The sequence below is a fragment of the Candoia aspera genome, chromosome 2 (assembly GCF_035149785.1).
Source record: "Candoia aspera isolate rCanAsp1 chromosome 2, rCanAsp1.hap2, whole genome shotgun sequence".
Classification (NCBI taxonomy): Eukaryota; Metazoa; Chordata; class Lepidosauria; order Squamata; family Boidae; genus Candoia; species Candoia aspera.
Window position 1 is genome coordinate 3,574,702 of NC_086154.1, and position 14,802 is coordinate 3,589,503.

Here is a 14,802-nt window from a genome sequence, read left to right on the forward strand (position 1 = left end):
AGCCTTCGTGTGTCTTTCTGGCTTCAGCCATTGAGCACAAAGATGGTGGAGGTGGCTGCAAACTCCTCGGGGTCCCTCAGCCTCCTTGTAGCAGAACTCTCTGAAGTGCTGGTTCTGGACATCCCAAGTGATGGTTTCTTCTTTGGCCTTTCTCTGAATTCCACACTACTCTCAACTTGAGTAGCAGGAAAGTGCTTTCCTGCTCCCTTCTCAGATGGGTCAGTTGCATCCATTTTCTCTGGAGACTCCCGCACAGTTCCCAGCACTTCAAAGGGATGTCCTGGATCTCCAAAGCTGATAGGACCCAATCTGTGGAAGAGCTTGGATCCCCACCAGGGCACTTTTTCAAGTGGAGGAGACTCTCACTTTGCATCTCTCTCCATCCAGAAAGGCTTCCCACTCCTTCTCCTCTGCAAGGATTGGGCAGATGGGGTGATTGGTCCTGATCTGAAGGTCAGAAACCAAAGGGGGCTGCATATGGGTCAGGACCTGTCTTAGAAAGGGAGGCAACAGAGGTCCCTTCCAACCCATGACATTGCTTTGCTTGCTCACCTGCAACATTTACAGGGGAGAAATTGTCCACCTCCAGTTCTAGCTAGTCCTCTCCACAGAAGCCCTCAGAACTTTGCACAAGGGAGGGCTTTCCTAAACCATCTCCTTCCCCTCCCAGGACTGCAGACAGCCACCGCTCCCCACTGCAATATGGAAAAGGAAAGTATTTCTCTTGCAAACAAGAGGGGGGAATACGAAATCTTCTAAGCTCTACTCCCACCCCCTGAAATAAATCCAAAATCTGAATTCTGTGCATACCTTTAGCAGGCTCCAGACTACGGTCCTGAGTGCAGCTTGATTGATAACTGGCAAATAGAGGGAGAAAATATAGCAGCAGTGAAAGACTTTATATTTCTAGGTGCAAAGATTACTGCAGATGCTGACTGCAGTCAGGAAATCAGAAGACATTTAATCCTTGGGAGAAGAGCAATGACAAATCTTGATAAAATAGTTAAGAGCACAGACATCACACTGACAACAAAGGTCCGCAGAGTTAAAGCAATGGTGTTCCCCGTAGTAACATACGGCTGTGAGAGCTGGACCATAAGGAAGGCTGAGAGAAGGAAGATAGATGCTTCTGAACTGTGGTGTTGGAGGAAAATTCTGAGAGTGCCTTGGACTGCAAGAAGATCAAACCAGTCCATCCTCCAGGAAATCAAGCCAGACTGCTCACTTGAGGGAATGATATTAAAGGCAAAACTGAAATACTTTGGCCACATAACGAGAAGACAGGACACCCTGGAGAAGATGGTGATGCTAGGGAGAGTGGAGGGCAAAAGGAAGAGGGGCCGACCAAGGGCAAGATGGCTGGATGATATTCTGGAGGTGACGGACTCGTCCGTGGGGTAGCTGGGGGTGTTGACGACCGACAGGAAGCTCTGGCGTGGGCTGGTCCATGAAGTCACGAAGAGTCGGAAGCGACTGAATAAACAACAACATATGACATTTTAACTGGAAGGAGGCACTGGCCTTCTCACATGTCCTTGGAAATAATCAGGCTGAAGGAGGATCAAATCATTTACAAAACAGGGACATAATTTTATTAAAACCCTCCTCATTATGTTAGATTGGAAACATTTAAGAATTTGTTCAAGTTGTTCTTATGATCTCACCTGCTCCTTTCGCTGTATCTTCTGCTCCGCATGGCTCAGGAGGAAGCCCTCAGCCAGGGCCGCCGCCTGGGACCCGGCCTCTGCTCCAGACGTCCAGACCCAGCTCCCCCTCTCTGGGGGCAGGATGGCCAGGGACTGCTCCAGGACCACCAGGTCCAGCATCTGAGCTTTCAGGCGGCATTCTTGCCTCAGCCATTGACCGTAAAGCTGGTGGAGTCGGCTGCAGACTCCGCGGAGTCCCTCGGCCTCCTGGTAACAGAGCTCCCTGAAAGGGCAACGATGGACAACCCAGCCGGTGGCTGCTTCTTCCAGGACGCCCTGCCTGGTTCTTGCGGCTTCTCCAGACAAATCCAAAGGCTCTTCTGAATCCGCAGAGCAACTTTCGTCATTCACGGGGGCACAATGGCAAGGAGAGCCCCGCTCAGCCATCTTGGAGGATGAGGGACTCTCCCCTGGAAGACTAGATTCCTTCCATTCAGAGGGAAGTGCGTTCAGCTTCCGGGCTAAGAGGCAAATGGGGAGAGACCCCGTAGTCCAAGGCCCTGACAGGAAGCTTCTTTCATGATTCGTTTGTTTATCATTTACAAAGGGACGGAGGGAGGAATTTTCCAGCCCGGCGCCCGTACGGAAGGGCTGCCCCTCGCCCGGACTCCGTCCCACATGAGGGGCGCGCAAGGCAGGACCGCGCCCGCCTGCCCCGCAGCCCCGCGAGCGCGACCCTTCCTCGCGCGACTCGTGCACGCGCCCCAACCTCCCCGGAAGGGCCTCCGCAGGGTCTTGGGAGACTCCAGGGAAAGCATGCTTCTTCCTAGAGAGGACCCCTCGGGGGCTCCCCGCCCTGGTCCTCCGAGCTCCCGGCGGTCCCTTCCGCTGACCTGAGAAAGTAGGAGGCGCTTGGCAAGAGGGCGCCCCCGGGCGGATCCTCCCAGCAAAACCTGAAAAGGGGAGCCGATGATCGGAAGGGGGGAGGACCTTGAAAGGCGAAGCGGGAAGCTTTTCTCCTCTGTTCGGGGCTTTCCCAGAAAATTATCATCCCTCACCACCATTCAGAATATAGTAGTATTTCCATGGAAAACCGGTTTTTGTCATGAATCTGAGGCATTTTTCACAAAACTGACCTGTGATTCCTGCCTTGGAAAGCCCACGGCCCCTCCAGAATATGGAGAACAGGGGAAGCCACTTTATAGGTATTGCAACAATACAACTTTGGAAGTAGAATGAAGTTCCAAGTTGGGGAACTCCAGAGCCAGGTTAATCAGCAGTGTTGAAACTGTATATTTTTATTTTTATTTATTAAATGTTCCCACTGCCCATCTCCCTCCAAAACAGGGACTCTGGACAGTTTACAACAATTTCCTTTTCTAACTCAGGAAAGCTTCTATCAGATCAATAAAGAATGCTTCAAATTTTTCTTCTAAAGCAGAGACTCTCTGATTTGGGTGAGATTCCTAAGTATATGGGGCTGGACCGCAATCCTATCCAATCCAAGCCCGATCCTGGGCTCAGAGTTTCACATTCCTAAGTGGGAATAGCGCTCAAAGACACCAAGTTCTAGAAAAATTTACCACAGGAAATGCAGAACGGTGGAGGAATGCAGTGTGGAGTAAGGTGGAATCCTTTGAAAAGGCGCAGCGGGGAAGAAAGGTGGCCGCTAATTGTTCAAGCGAGAATGTAAAGCTATGTTAATACAGGAATGAGAGAGGGGGGATCAATGTTATGAAGAGTTGACTAAAGAACAATTGTGTGAGCCTGATAAAGTATGAAAGAAAGAGAAAGAGATCATATAGGACAAAGGCTGAAGGAAAAAGAACCAGGAAGGGAGTTCTTAACCTGAATCTACATTTGAAGATCTTCAGCAAAGGATCGTTACCTTGTGGTGGTGCTGGAGCTTGAGCACCTCAATGATGCTATGAGCTAAACCGTGAAGGGCCACCCAAGACGGGAAGGTCATGACAGAGAGGTCAGACTAAATGTGATCCCTGGGGAAGGTCATGGCAACCTACCCCAGTATTCTTGCCGTGAAAACTAAATGGATCAGTACAACCAGAGATATGTCGGTATACCATCGGAAGATGAGACCCCCAGGTCGGAAGATGGTCAAAATGCTACTGGGGAGGAACAGAGAAAACACAGGAGGAGGAGGAGTTCTTGAAAAGCAACAGAATCAAAAAGAAACTCAAGACCTACAAAGCTGTAAAGGGGGAATGGCGTGAGCCAATGTCCAGGCCCCCAAATCTGATCTGATTTAGGGTTTATCTAGAGTTTGATAGGCAATCTGGGAGCTGAATGGGGATTCCTAAAGACAGAGATGGGGAATCGAAACATCAACTGTTTTGCCAAACGCAAGGTCTAGCTTAGTCTGTGGAGTCCTGGGTGCTCTCTGAGCCTTGTTGTTTTCCTGCAGACGTTTCATTGCCAGGCTAGGCAACATCTTCAGTGTGAACTAATCAGGGTTCTAGGTAACTAGTTAGAGTATTAGGTATGTTCCCTGCCTTGAGTTATTCATAAAAACAGTAAAGGCAGGAGATAGATCGGGAGATAGATAATACTCCTCCTCCTCCCTCCGCTTCATCCCCACATCATCCTCTTTTCTCTGCCTTTCATTTGGAAAATAACAAGAGGACTTTTCTTTTTGTAGCATAGTTCTCCAATTCTCACTTTATGTTTTAACCTTCCTGATTATTACCTATTTGTTGCCTCAGGACTTTGACCTTTCCTGCCTTTCCTATACTTTCTGCAGGGACAACGCCTCTTCTGCAGTCTCTCCATCCAGTCACACGTGTGTGTTGTGTGTGCCTTTGAGTCAGTTTTTGACTCCTGGCAACTGCCAGGACCGCAGTTCTCTTGACAAGGTTTATCAAAAGTGCTTTGCCATTGCCTGCTTCCTAGAGCTGAGAGCGTGTGACTGGCCAAAGGTCACCCAGCTGGCTTTGTGCCTAAGGCAGGAATGGAAATCACAGTCTCCTGCTTTCTAGCCTGATGCCTGAACCACAATAACCTGGCTCTCACCCCGGTTATATCCTTCTTAAAATGGGGCAACCAGAACTAAACAAAGGGCTTCAGATGCAGATGTCCCAGAGATTGTAGAAGGATGTAACAATCTCAGCAGTTTTGTTTTCAGGATCCAGTCTCCCTCTCAACTACCACACACTGAGTTACGGTCCTTTTTTTGGCTCTCTGCACCAAGATCTTTCTCCAACCCCATCAATACATACCTCAATAAAGGGGCAACTACAACACGCATCATGTCCCACTTCCTGAATTAGAATGTTCTAAGCCCTCTTAGACCTTAGAGAAAAGGTTAAGCACCAGCAGAAAGGCACAGGAGCAGGGACGAGGCACTCTCTCCCAGGTCCAGAGTTAGGATAAAAGATTTTCCCGTGTTCAAATGTGTTCAGATCATGCCTGCAGCCGTTCAGAGCTCCCACCTAGCCCTTCCATTTCAAGGCCTGCCCCCCCGCACCCATTTAAATAAAGTACACTACCCAGAGTTGTCTACCAGCAATAGTAGTAAAATTTGGCAAGGCTTATAAGGGGAAAGTTGCATTTGAAAAGCCTGCCTTACAAGGAAAATTCACAGGGTTTTTAAAGAGATTTGCACTTTCCTGTTCCAGAGCTCTGGCAACGAGATCAGGATGGGCCCACCCATTGGCCTTCTGTGAGGCTGTGAAGATCTGGTTATGTGCCCGGGCCTGGGGCCCCAAGCGTGTTAAGGGCTCCATTTCTTGGCTATACTAACAGCTATGCACTGTTTACTTGGCGACCATATATATTTATTTTGTACTTTTCATTGTTTTTAATTATTGTAACTGTTTTATGGTTTTTATGATTGTAAGCCACCCAGAGTCACTTGCTGAGATGGGCAGCTATAGAAATTAAACAGATAATCAAACAAACACCTCAAATTAAAGGTAAGTCCTGGACAAAGACAGATAAGCAGGCGACACAACACCAATTTATTAAAAAATGACTGTGGAAAGTGACAGCATGGGGACATTAAAAAAACCCACCACCACTCAAGAAATCAACTAAATACAGTATTAGCTATAATTGAGCTGTCTAGTTTTTGCCAAAATTCATTATTTAGAAGTAACTACTTAGGAGTCGGATTAAAAAACACACACGTGTATTGGAGGGAATTCTGCCACATTTTGAGCACAAAGGAATCTTGATCTACCATGCTGAATCCTTCTTGGCTATTGATTGGCCGGACAAAACTTGATCCTTGATTATTTACATGCCTTTCTGTTATCTTCACTGAATCTCTTAAAATGAAGCATTGTGCATTCACTGAAGATTTTCCTACCTTCCAGTCCATGTTTCAATTTATATGGTTCTTCCTTATCTATATTCTCTGACGTAATGCAAGACTTTTGCTATGACTGAAGGTTGTTTGATACACGGGACTATTTGCACAGCTTCTCATTTCTGTGAATTGCTTGATGCAATTTAAGCTGTGACACTTCTGTGCGGAGAACATGCAGTTCTCCTCTGCTAGAATTCTTCAAAGTTTTAAGACTATCAATGAAATTCATCTCAAACTCTAAACATTTACAAGGCCTTCTGTACATTTTATACTTCGAGGCAAGCAGGGAGATCTGTGGGAGGTAGTGAAAAAGTCTAGGTTACATGGTAACTGTGGCCATCTGAGTGAAGCCCTGCTCTTTTTTATGTGCAACCTGCGCAACACACGTTAAAAGGGACAGGACTTCAATCCATGGTCAAGGCCATCCTCTTGACTTTTTTTAACGCACCTGGTGGGCGCCCCTGGATACAAGATGTGAAAATAAGTAAGTGGCATTCCACATCCAAGAACATCCCGCCCACACGATCTCCTTAAGGGTTGTGCAGTGATTTTAAACTCTTTCCTTGGAAGCATTATAGAGTTCCCCTCCTATATGAACTCTCTGATGCAGTTTAAGGTCTGAGCTGCAACTGAATTGTTTTCCACACTCAGAACATTTATAAGGTCTCTCTCCTGTGTGGATTTTTTGGTGTGTCTTCAAATTCATGCTGTGACTGAAGCACTTTCCACACTCTGAACACTTATAGGGCTTCTCCCCTGTGTGAATTCTTTGATGCGACTTCAGATTCATGCTGTGACTGAAATTCTTCCCACACTCTGAACACTTATAGGGCTTCTCCCCTGTGTGGATTTTTTGATGCGACTTCAGGTTCATGCTGTGACTGAAATTCTTCCCACACTCGGAACATTCGTAGGGTTTCTCCCCCGTGTGGATTTTCTGATGTGATTTCAGGTTCATGCTGTAGCTGAAAGTCATTCCACATTCGGAACATTTATAGGGTTTCTCCCCCGTGTGAATTCTCTGATGTGATTTCAGGTTCATGCTGTACCGGAAATTCTTCCCACACTCGGAACACTTATAGGGCTTCTCCCCTGTGTGCATCTTTTGGTGTGACTTAAGGTTTGTGAAATTCTTCCCACACTCTAAGCATTTATAGGTTTTATCTCCTAGATGTGTTCTCTGAGGTTTAGTAAGGCTTACCTGCTCACTGAAGCCACTTCCAAACTCAACGGATTTTAGGGGTTTCTCTCTACTGTGACTCATCTTTTTCACTTCTTCATTACATTCTTCCCGTTTTGGAATTTGGGAGAAGTCAGCCTCTTCAAAAGTGACAGCTTTCTCTCCCCACTTCTGTTTTTCTTCAGACTTCTGTTTACCCTCTTTACTGCTTTTTCCATCATCTGAGTGAATCAATAAGAGAAATTTAATAAAACTTTAGCCCCAATTCTGGATATGCACAAATGCCAGGCGTGGAGGAGCGCCTAGTCTCACAGAAGAGATGGTGCCTGAGTTTATATAATGCCTTCAACCAAAATGATACTAACTACATTATGACTTTGAGTTTTATGTTTGCTCAGACAGGACGGTTTGTAAACCATGATTTATGTCTTCACATTTTGTAAGATCCAGGCCAATTGGGTCTTAAACCATTGCTAAATGAATGCAAACTATGACTTGGCACAAACATTGAGATGACACAACATGCAAAACTAAAAGGTAGTTTGTTAAGTTTGGGCATAATGGGCTTTGTGAATCCAGCTGATTATGATTTACTCAGTAAACATGGCTAAGCAAACCATGGCTTAGTGCAATGTGTGACTCCATGACTCAATGCCTACCTGCTGGTCTTTCTTCTTCCTGAGAATCCTTGACAGATGGATCCTCAGATACTTCCTGCCAGGACATGAATTTAGTTTGGGGCACTGAAACAAAATGTCAAGAAAAGAAAAAAAGGAAAAATTACTTCTGGCACATTTTGAAGGTTTGAAGGTTCCTATAGAAAACCACAGAGGTGATCTTGGAATGTGGCAGTTAGCAAAAGACAAATTAAGCCTGGGAAAGGGAAAAAACATTAAAAAGAAACTTAAACTTTGCCTTAACTCTCTTTGGTTTAAGAGGAGGGAAAGGATAGTGTCAGGCTTTCAAGATTCTGTTACTCGAATTCCAGTATTTCTTGTGGAAGTCTGTTTCCTGACCTGGCCTACCTCATGTTAACTCAAAGTAACCTTAGTATGTTGTGCAAATGTAGCTCCTGGATTTTTACTTGTTTAAGCATGCCAGCATTCTTCCAAACCCAGCTAAAAAGGCAGCTGTGGAGAAGAGGCCAGTTTCAAGTTTCTTAGACATATCAGTGTCATGCTTCCAACCTAGAGGAAAATATTCTGTCAGGATAAGTACTTCCTTTCAAAATTAGACAGGAGTCTCTCTCCAACAACCATGTCTGAAACTGTTGGTAACAGAAGATACTAATTGTTGGTAAAAGAAGATACTAGAAGAACTGAAGAGATGCCATAGCCAGTCCAGCTTAGCACAAGAGGTTTTTATTTTCACTGCCTTCCATGCTCCAGCACAATGCCACTGTTTCTCTTTATGACACACCCAGAGGGCACTGATTAGTACAACGGATGGTAGTCATTTCCGATTTCTGGTTATCGTAGCCAAGACAAAAACTTACCCAGAGAAGCCACCATCGCATAATTCTCCTCTATGGTGTCCATCTGGTTTGGATCTAATGGAGTCCTTTCCTCTGTAGCCCCCTCGTTAAAAGGCCCTAAACCCTGAAAGATGAAAACATGTTATTCTAGAACCCAACGTTTTCTCAGTTACCTTCAGACTTCTTAACAAGAGAAGAAGTGATAGGACTGATACATCATGGAAGGCATAACATGGTTCTTTCGTTTTGTTTAATGCAATGAGCAAACCCAGACATTGTGGCTTGTAAATCATGGTTTATATCTTAAGTGTTATGTGTAAACCAGGATACCAGGATGGCTTTTTCAACAAACTGTTTTGAAAACCCATACTTAGGGAGATGTGTGAATCTAGTCAGAGGAGTTCAGTATCATTTAAGCCTTGGTTTACTTAACATTTTACTGAATGAGCCAGAGTGGCTAGGTTCATATAATATACCGAGTCTTAGACCACAGTATGCAAATCACAATCACTGGGTTTACCCAGTGACCCAGGCCAAAACTAAGTGACATGCAAGATCATTGTTTACTGCCAGGTATTTTTCAGGCCAAGAGATTTGCAAAGGACGAAGTCCAGGCAGAGGTTTTCACAGGGTGGGTTGTCCTGCAAGCTCTGTCATTGTGTTCATGCGTCATGTATGAAAGGGACAGGGCTTGTGTTGCAAAGGCACAGCAGTGCTTCTGTCATTCTGATGAAAGCCACCCATCCTCAGACGCCTTTGTGCCAGAGCTTCCCTGTATAATCCTCGTCTTACCTGATCTGACTGCAGAGTAGTAGTTTCCATTCCACCACAAATGGTCATTTCATTTTCTGTAGGTAAAACAAAGACATATTTTACACTTCATATCTTTCACACAGGATCGCAGGAAAAAGAGGCTCACTGAAATATCATCCGCTAATCTTTACCTAGGGAGGTGGCCTTGTTGTTGATGTTCTGAATGATTCTCCCGAACGGTGGCCTTGGATTGGTGTTGGATGAAATATTCTCTGGGTCAGGAAACTCAGAGGCTGGTCTGGCCAGCATCCCTTGTGCCTGGAACCAGGAGTGAGGAATCCACGAAAGAAGGTTAGTCATTGTTTCTGCAAATTTGGGTTCAATCATTCCTGCTCCATGTTGCCAGGAAGTTGTATGCTTTATGGAAGCCTCCCACACTGCTTAAAGAACCAACAGGGATGGAAGAAATCCTCAGGATGAGTAGCCTTCATATCCAAGTCTCCAGGAATGTGTCTTGTCTCCTTTTAAACCAGGTAGTAATTTTCACATTCCAGTCTGGTTATGAATTGCAGAAAGGAAAAGGAAAGTATCTCCTTTGCAGGAGAATTTTAGCTTTCTTACAAGCTGCCCCCAAATCTTCAGCATTTGGGATTCACTTGTTTCCATTAAAATGAAATTATAATCAAAATTAAGTGTTGGGCGTGCCTTGCTATGCGCATGTGACCACACTATTTGCGAGCTGCACTGATTACCAGTTGCTGGTTATCACCTATGAAGCCCTTCATGGCACAGGGCCTGGTTATTTGAGGGACAACCCATCTCTGATTGTTTCTGCCCATCCAGGGTGATCAGGCAGAGTGGGCAAGCTCTGGGTCCTGTTGATCAAGCAGTATCCTCTAGCTCAGGGTTCCTCAACCGTGGCAACTCTAAGCTTAACGTTGCCAAGGTTGAGGAACCCTGCTCTAGTGGGACCCAGGAAGCCTGCCTTCTGGAATGATATTCCTCAGGAGATCCAGAAGGGTCCCACCCTGTTGCTGTTCAGGAAGTTATTAAAGACCTGGCTCTTCTCCCAGGCTCTGGGCAAAGTGAAGACTGAATCCCTGTTGGATGATGGTTGTTCCTGGTTGTATGGTATTTTGGAAGCCATTCATGATTCTTTTCTGGAGTTTGAATTTTTTCCACTTTGAATTGTAAGCTACCCAGAGTCACTGGGAGTGAGCCACCTATAAATTGTAAGTGTGTGTGTGTACAAATAAATAAATAAATGCTGGAAGATGGCAATGGCAAACCACTTCCATATTGTTGCCAAAAGAACTACATGGATACTACAACAGGATGTTAATAGGGCAGCACCTAACTGAACCTGGCTGATTTTGAAAAAACTAAACAAGACCAAATCTTCTTAGGACCTAAATGGGAACCACTTAATTGCTGTGAGCCACCCAGACTCACTTACATGAAGTAGTAGCTATAGAAACTGAATAAACCAACCAACCAACCGACCACCAGGATATCTTAAGGCTCAACGGCAAAGTCAAATCATTCTTGGAAGAAGCCAATTTCTGGTTTTCAGGGCTGCCCCCAACCCTGCATATGGAATTGCTCATATAGATGGCTGAAGGGTAATTTATGCTTGAACTGTTTACCTGAAATAATTCAGAAATATCATCATTTCAACCATGTGCCTTGTAAAATGAAAAAAAAAAAAGATGACTCCTCAGTCAACTCGAGTCAGGAGCTCCACTCCAGATAATGGAGAGAGAGAAAAGCTGGCTGAGCTTATTCACTTGATAGGAATTGCAGATAGAGGGGAAAGTGGGATGGTTTGAATTGGATTGAGTTAGATTAACTCCTGATATATTGTTATCCCAACAAGAACAAAGCAGTAGCTTTGAGTTAATGGCAAAACTTCAATCCATTTCTAAACAGATGGACAGTAAGTTCACAATTTTGGAAACTGGCATATCTAGGGAAGAAGATTTTGCCCCTTCCCTGTCTACAGTAATGCTGACTCCAATAATATCTTTGCAGATTTTTCCTTATGTTTTATTATTATTCTGGCATTTCGTAGACATACTGGCATCTATATTGGTAGAAGTCTACAATCAAGCATTTATTTTTCTTTATTATTTTATGAGGCTAATATTAACTATATTAAAGTCTGAGAAAGATCCTACTAGTCATGCAAGTTTAGTCAGGAGATTACAGAAAGCCATTGGAAGATCTGAAGAACTAGGTTGGAGACAGATCATCCTGGAGAAAATCCACCTACGTGGCCGCTAAGAGCCGACACTGACTTGATGGCACGTAATCCATCACATCTATAATCCACCTATCTTAGTTGGGATTTATAAACAAGCACCTGATGATATCTGCCTGGTGATTAATATTTGGGATATTGCAGCAGATAAACTGGAATCAGCTGATTTTGTTGGATGCAGAGAAGGTCTTCAATATGTAAGTTCTTATACGCTGATGATATTATGGCTATTCTGGATAATTATGCAATGTTTTGCCAAAACCTATTGAAGTTGTTCATCAATATGGCTTATTTTCTGGTTATAACATTACAATTACCTGGGAAAAGTCTTTATTGGTTGCTTTTGGGATCCACTATATTTATAGACTACTGCAAGAGACTAAGATTTCAATTTGTACAGACTCTTCAAAATACTTGGGTTTATCTCTTCTTCAAAATATGTCACAAAACTTTCAATCAAATATTTCTAAACATATAGGTGTAATTTCAGCAGACATAACTCAGTGGTTAAAACCTCCATTACCATCTGCCTTGTTTAGTGACTGTTCAGAGTTATGATGGCATTTAAAAAAAAGCTTTGCAACCAAGCCTTGCATTTATGACAGTTGCAGCGTCCCGCAGTCACATGATTGCCATTTGGGTGCTTCGCAACTGGCTTGCGACAAGCTGAGTTAATGAAGAACATGGAAGTAAAATTGTAAGTTGTGGTCACATGATGTTTCGCTTAACAACCAAATGGGAAGTGACATCGTAAGCCTGTTGAGGTCACGTGATCTTCTGCTTAGTGACCGTGGGGCTTAGCGATGGAGTTGCTGGTCCCAACTGTGGTTGCTAAGCAAGGATTACCTGTACTGTAAAGCTGGGTGTGGGTATACGTGTGCAGGAAAGGTCAACACAAATTGCAAAGAGCAGGTACCATTCAAGAATTTGGTGGAGGGAGGGATCTGGTCGACAAAGTAAAGTTCCTAGCGTTATGCAGCGTTTGCATCTGAAGGCAGCCAGGTGTCCACAGCTTTTCTTGGGCTCCTGGGATAGCTATACTGGCTCAGGAAAATGGGTGCCTGACTTAGGAAGGCAGTGACAGTATGGCAAGGTGTGGTCATACCGTTGCCACCTCCGGCTACTGTGAGAGTCTGGGAAAAGGTGTGGCTCCTTTAGGGAGGAGCTGACAGGTAAAGGGAAGGTGCTCACACCGAATTCAAAACATATTGCCTGCTTTGGCTCCAAATCTTACACAATCCTCTAATTCACTTGTGCTCTACATAAGCTGTATTAACGTGAGGATGCCCTTCTCAATATAAGGCCTTAATTATTATTTCAATATTTCAGCAGTCCACTTCGACCCCTTTTCACCAATTTATCTGATTCCTGCCAAGACACTGATCCAACTGAAATTTTTTCTAAAATGCTGGTGATCAGCATTACTCAAGCGCATAAAGTTTACAGTGCGGTATTTCTGCTCTTGCTTGGAAATGTCTTGGACCATTTTAGAGACTGAGAAGAGCTCCTGGCAACCATTCCTACAGATTATACACTTGATAGCTCAGCATGTTATGGGATCCAAGCAATCACACTTTATTCAATAAACTGTGGTTAAGCAAAGCACACCTTACGGTGTGGACCGAGAACGTCCACTTGCCCAAGACCTCTGCTCTGCTGGACTTGATTGCTGCTATGCTCTCTTTCTTGGGTAAAATCCAGAAAAGGATGACTTCCTGAGAAGGACTTTTCCAATCACTTTCCAAAGAAGCACTCAGTTTAGGCACCTGAAGGAAATATACTTACTTGTGCTCCCTCTATTTCGCTCAGAAGGAAGCCTTCTGCTAAAGCTACTGCCTCTGAGCTGGTCTCCGGTCCACACTCTCGGACCCAGTTCCCCATCTCTGGAGGCAGGATTTTCAAGAACTGCTCCAGGATCACCAGGTCCAGGATCTGGGCTTTGGTATGCCTCTTGGGCTTCAGCCACTTGTGGCAAAGGTCATGGATCCGGCTCCAAACTTCCCGGGGACCTTCCGCTTCCTGGTAACAAAACTCCCTGAATCGCTTGTGCTGTTCTGCCCAGCAAGTGTGCACCCCACGCAAGATCTTCTGCACCTTCTTCCCCCAGAACTCGGCCCCATTTCCAACATCAAGGACATCAAGGCTTCTTCCAGCTTCAAGACTAGCCAAGTCTTGGTCTTCCATCTCCTCCGTCTTCCCAAAATGTTGCTCGCTGCCAAGTTTCCTCCAGAGGCTCGGATGCCTGAAATCTTCAGCCCTGGGATTTGTGAGAAAAATTACGTTGCTGAGACTGAATGGCATTTTGCAAATTGGCCAGCCAGACTATTTTCTCCCTGGGGGGTTGTGGACTATGATGTTACGGAAATGCGTACTGTGTGAAACTAGCCGGCTGCAATTTATTTCATCTACCATGCTTAAAACAACTCAAGTCTTAATCACATTATGCAAACCCAGACTTCTTAAGAAAGATGGAGGAATGCCATGGAGGAACTCAACTTTGGGTGGGAACTGCTTGAAATTACAGTTTCCACAATCCCTTGCTATGCTGGCTGGGACTGGTAAGCACTGGCCAAGGAGTCCCTTGGAATGAGATGGTCCATGAAGGTTATAAATAAATAAGCTAATCAATCAATCAATCAAAGTATCAGAAGCACACCAGGTCACCTTCAGGATACAGGAGAATGAAACCCACATCCTGATCCAGCTTGCACAGTTTCTTGATTTACCCATTCTCCTCTCCATGACTCTCTTTCCCACAGCCGACACCCAAGTCAGATCTCCCTTCCCACTCCTTTTCTTTCAACCCACTGGGCAAGTGCCATCAAGCCTGAAAACTGATAGATGGTTCCAACTATTGAAGAATAACTGGAGAAGGCCTGTGTTGGGGACATGCACAGGTGGGTGCATTCCAGTCTGTCACTCACTGGGTGAAAAACAAGGAGCATCCTCTGCTCCAACCGCGTGGCTGTTCTCCACCTTCAGCTTCCACCCAGAGTTCAGCCTCCTGCAAAATTAATGTCTCGGTTTCCCACCCATCTCTGGCTGCAATTTTTGCATTTGCCTTCCTCCCATGCATTTCACATTAGCCAGTCTTCCTGCATGTCGGGGAGGAAGAAAATTAAAATACTGGAGGTGGGGGAAAGACAAGCAGGAAGCAGGATTCCC

The 14,802-nt window shown here is 44.9% G+C and overlaps 2 protein-coding genes across 3 annotated transcripts in view; one reads left to right on the forward strand and one right to left on the reverse strand.

Annotated features, from left to right (window-relative positions):
• The window catches only part of LOC134491915 (zinc finger protein 420-like), a 363,546-nt gene that overhangs the window by 328,679 nt on the left and 20,065 nt on the right, over window positions 1-14,802 (forward strand). The gene's annotated exons all lie outside the window — the stretch shown is intronic.
• LOC134491962 (zinc finger protein 397-like) lies at window positions 5,570-13,891 on the reverse strand. Of its 2 annotated transcripts, XM_063296060.1 has the most exons (6): window positions 13,423-13,891; window positions 9,569-9,695; window positions 9,417-9,472; window positions 8,646-8,748; window positions 7,810-7,893; window positions 5,570-7,371 (listed from the first exon to the last, which is right to left on the reverse strand). In XM_063296060.1, the coding sequence occupies exons 1-6, from the start codon at window positions 13,819-13,821 to the stop codon at window positions 6,521-6,523; spliced, it is 1,620 nt and encodes a 539-aa protein (XP_063152130.1). In that variant the 5' UTR covers window positions 13,822-13,891; the 3' UTR covers window positions 5,570-6,520. The 2 variants fall into 2 exon arrangements, with proteins under 2 accessions (XP_063152130.1, XP_063152131.1); XM_063296061.1 differs by lacking the exons at window positions 9,417-9,472; window positions 9,569-9,695.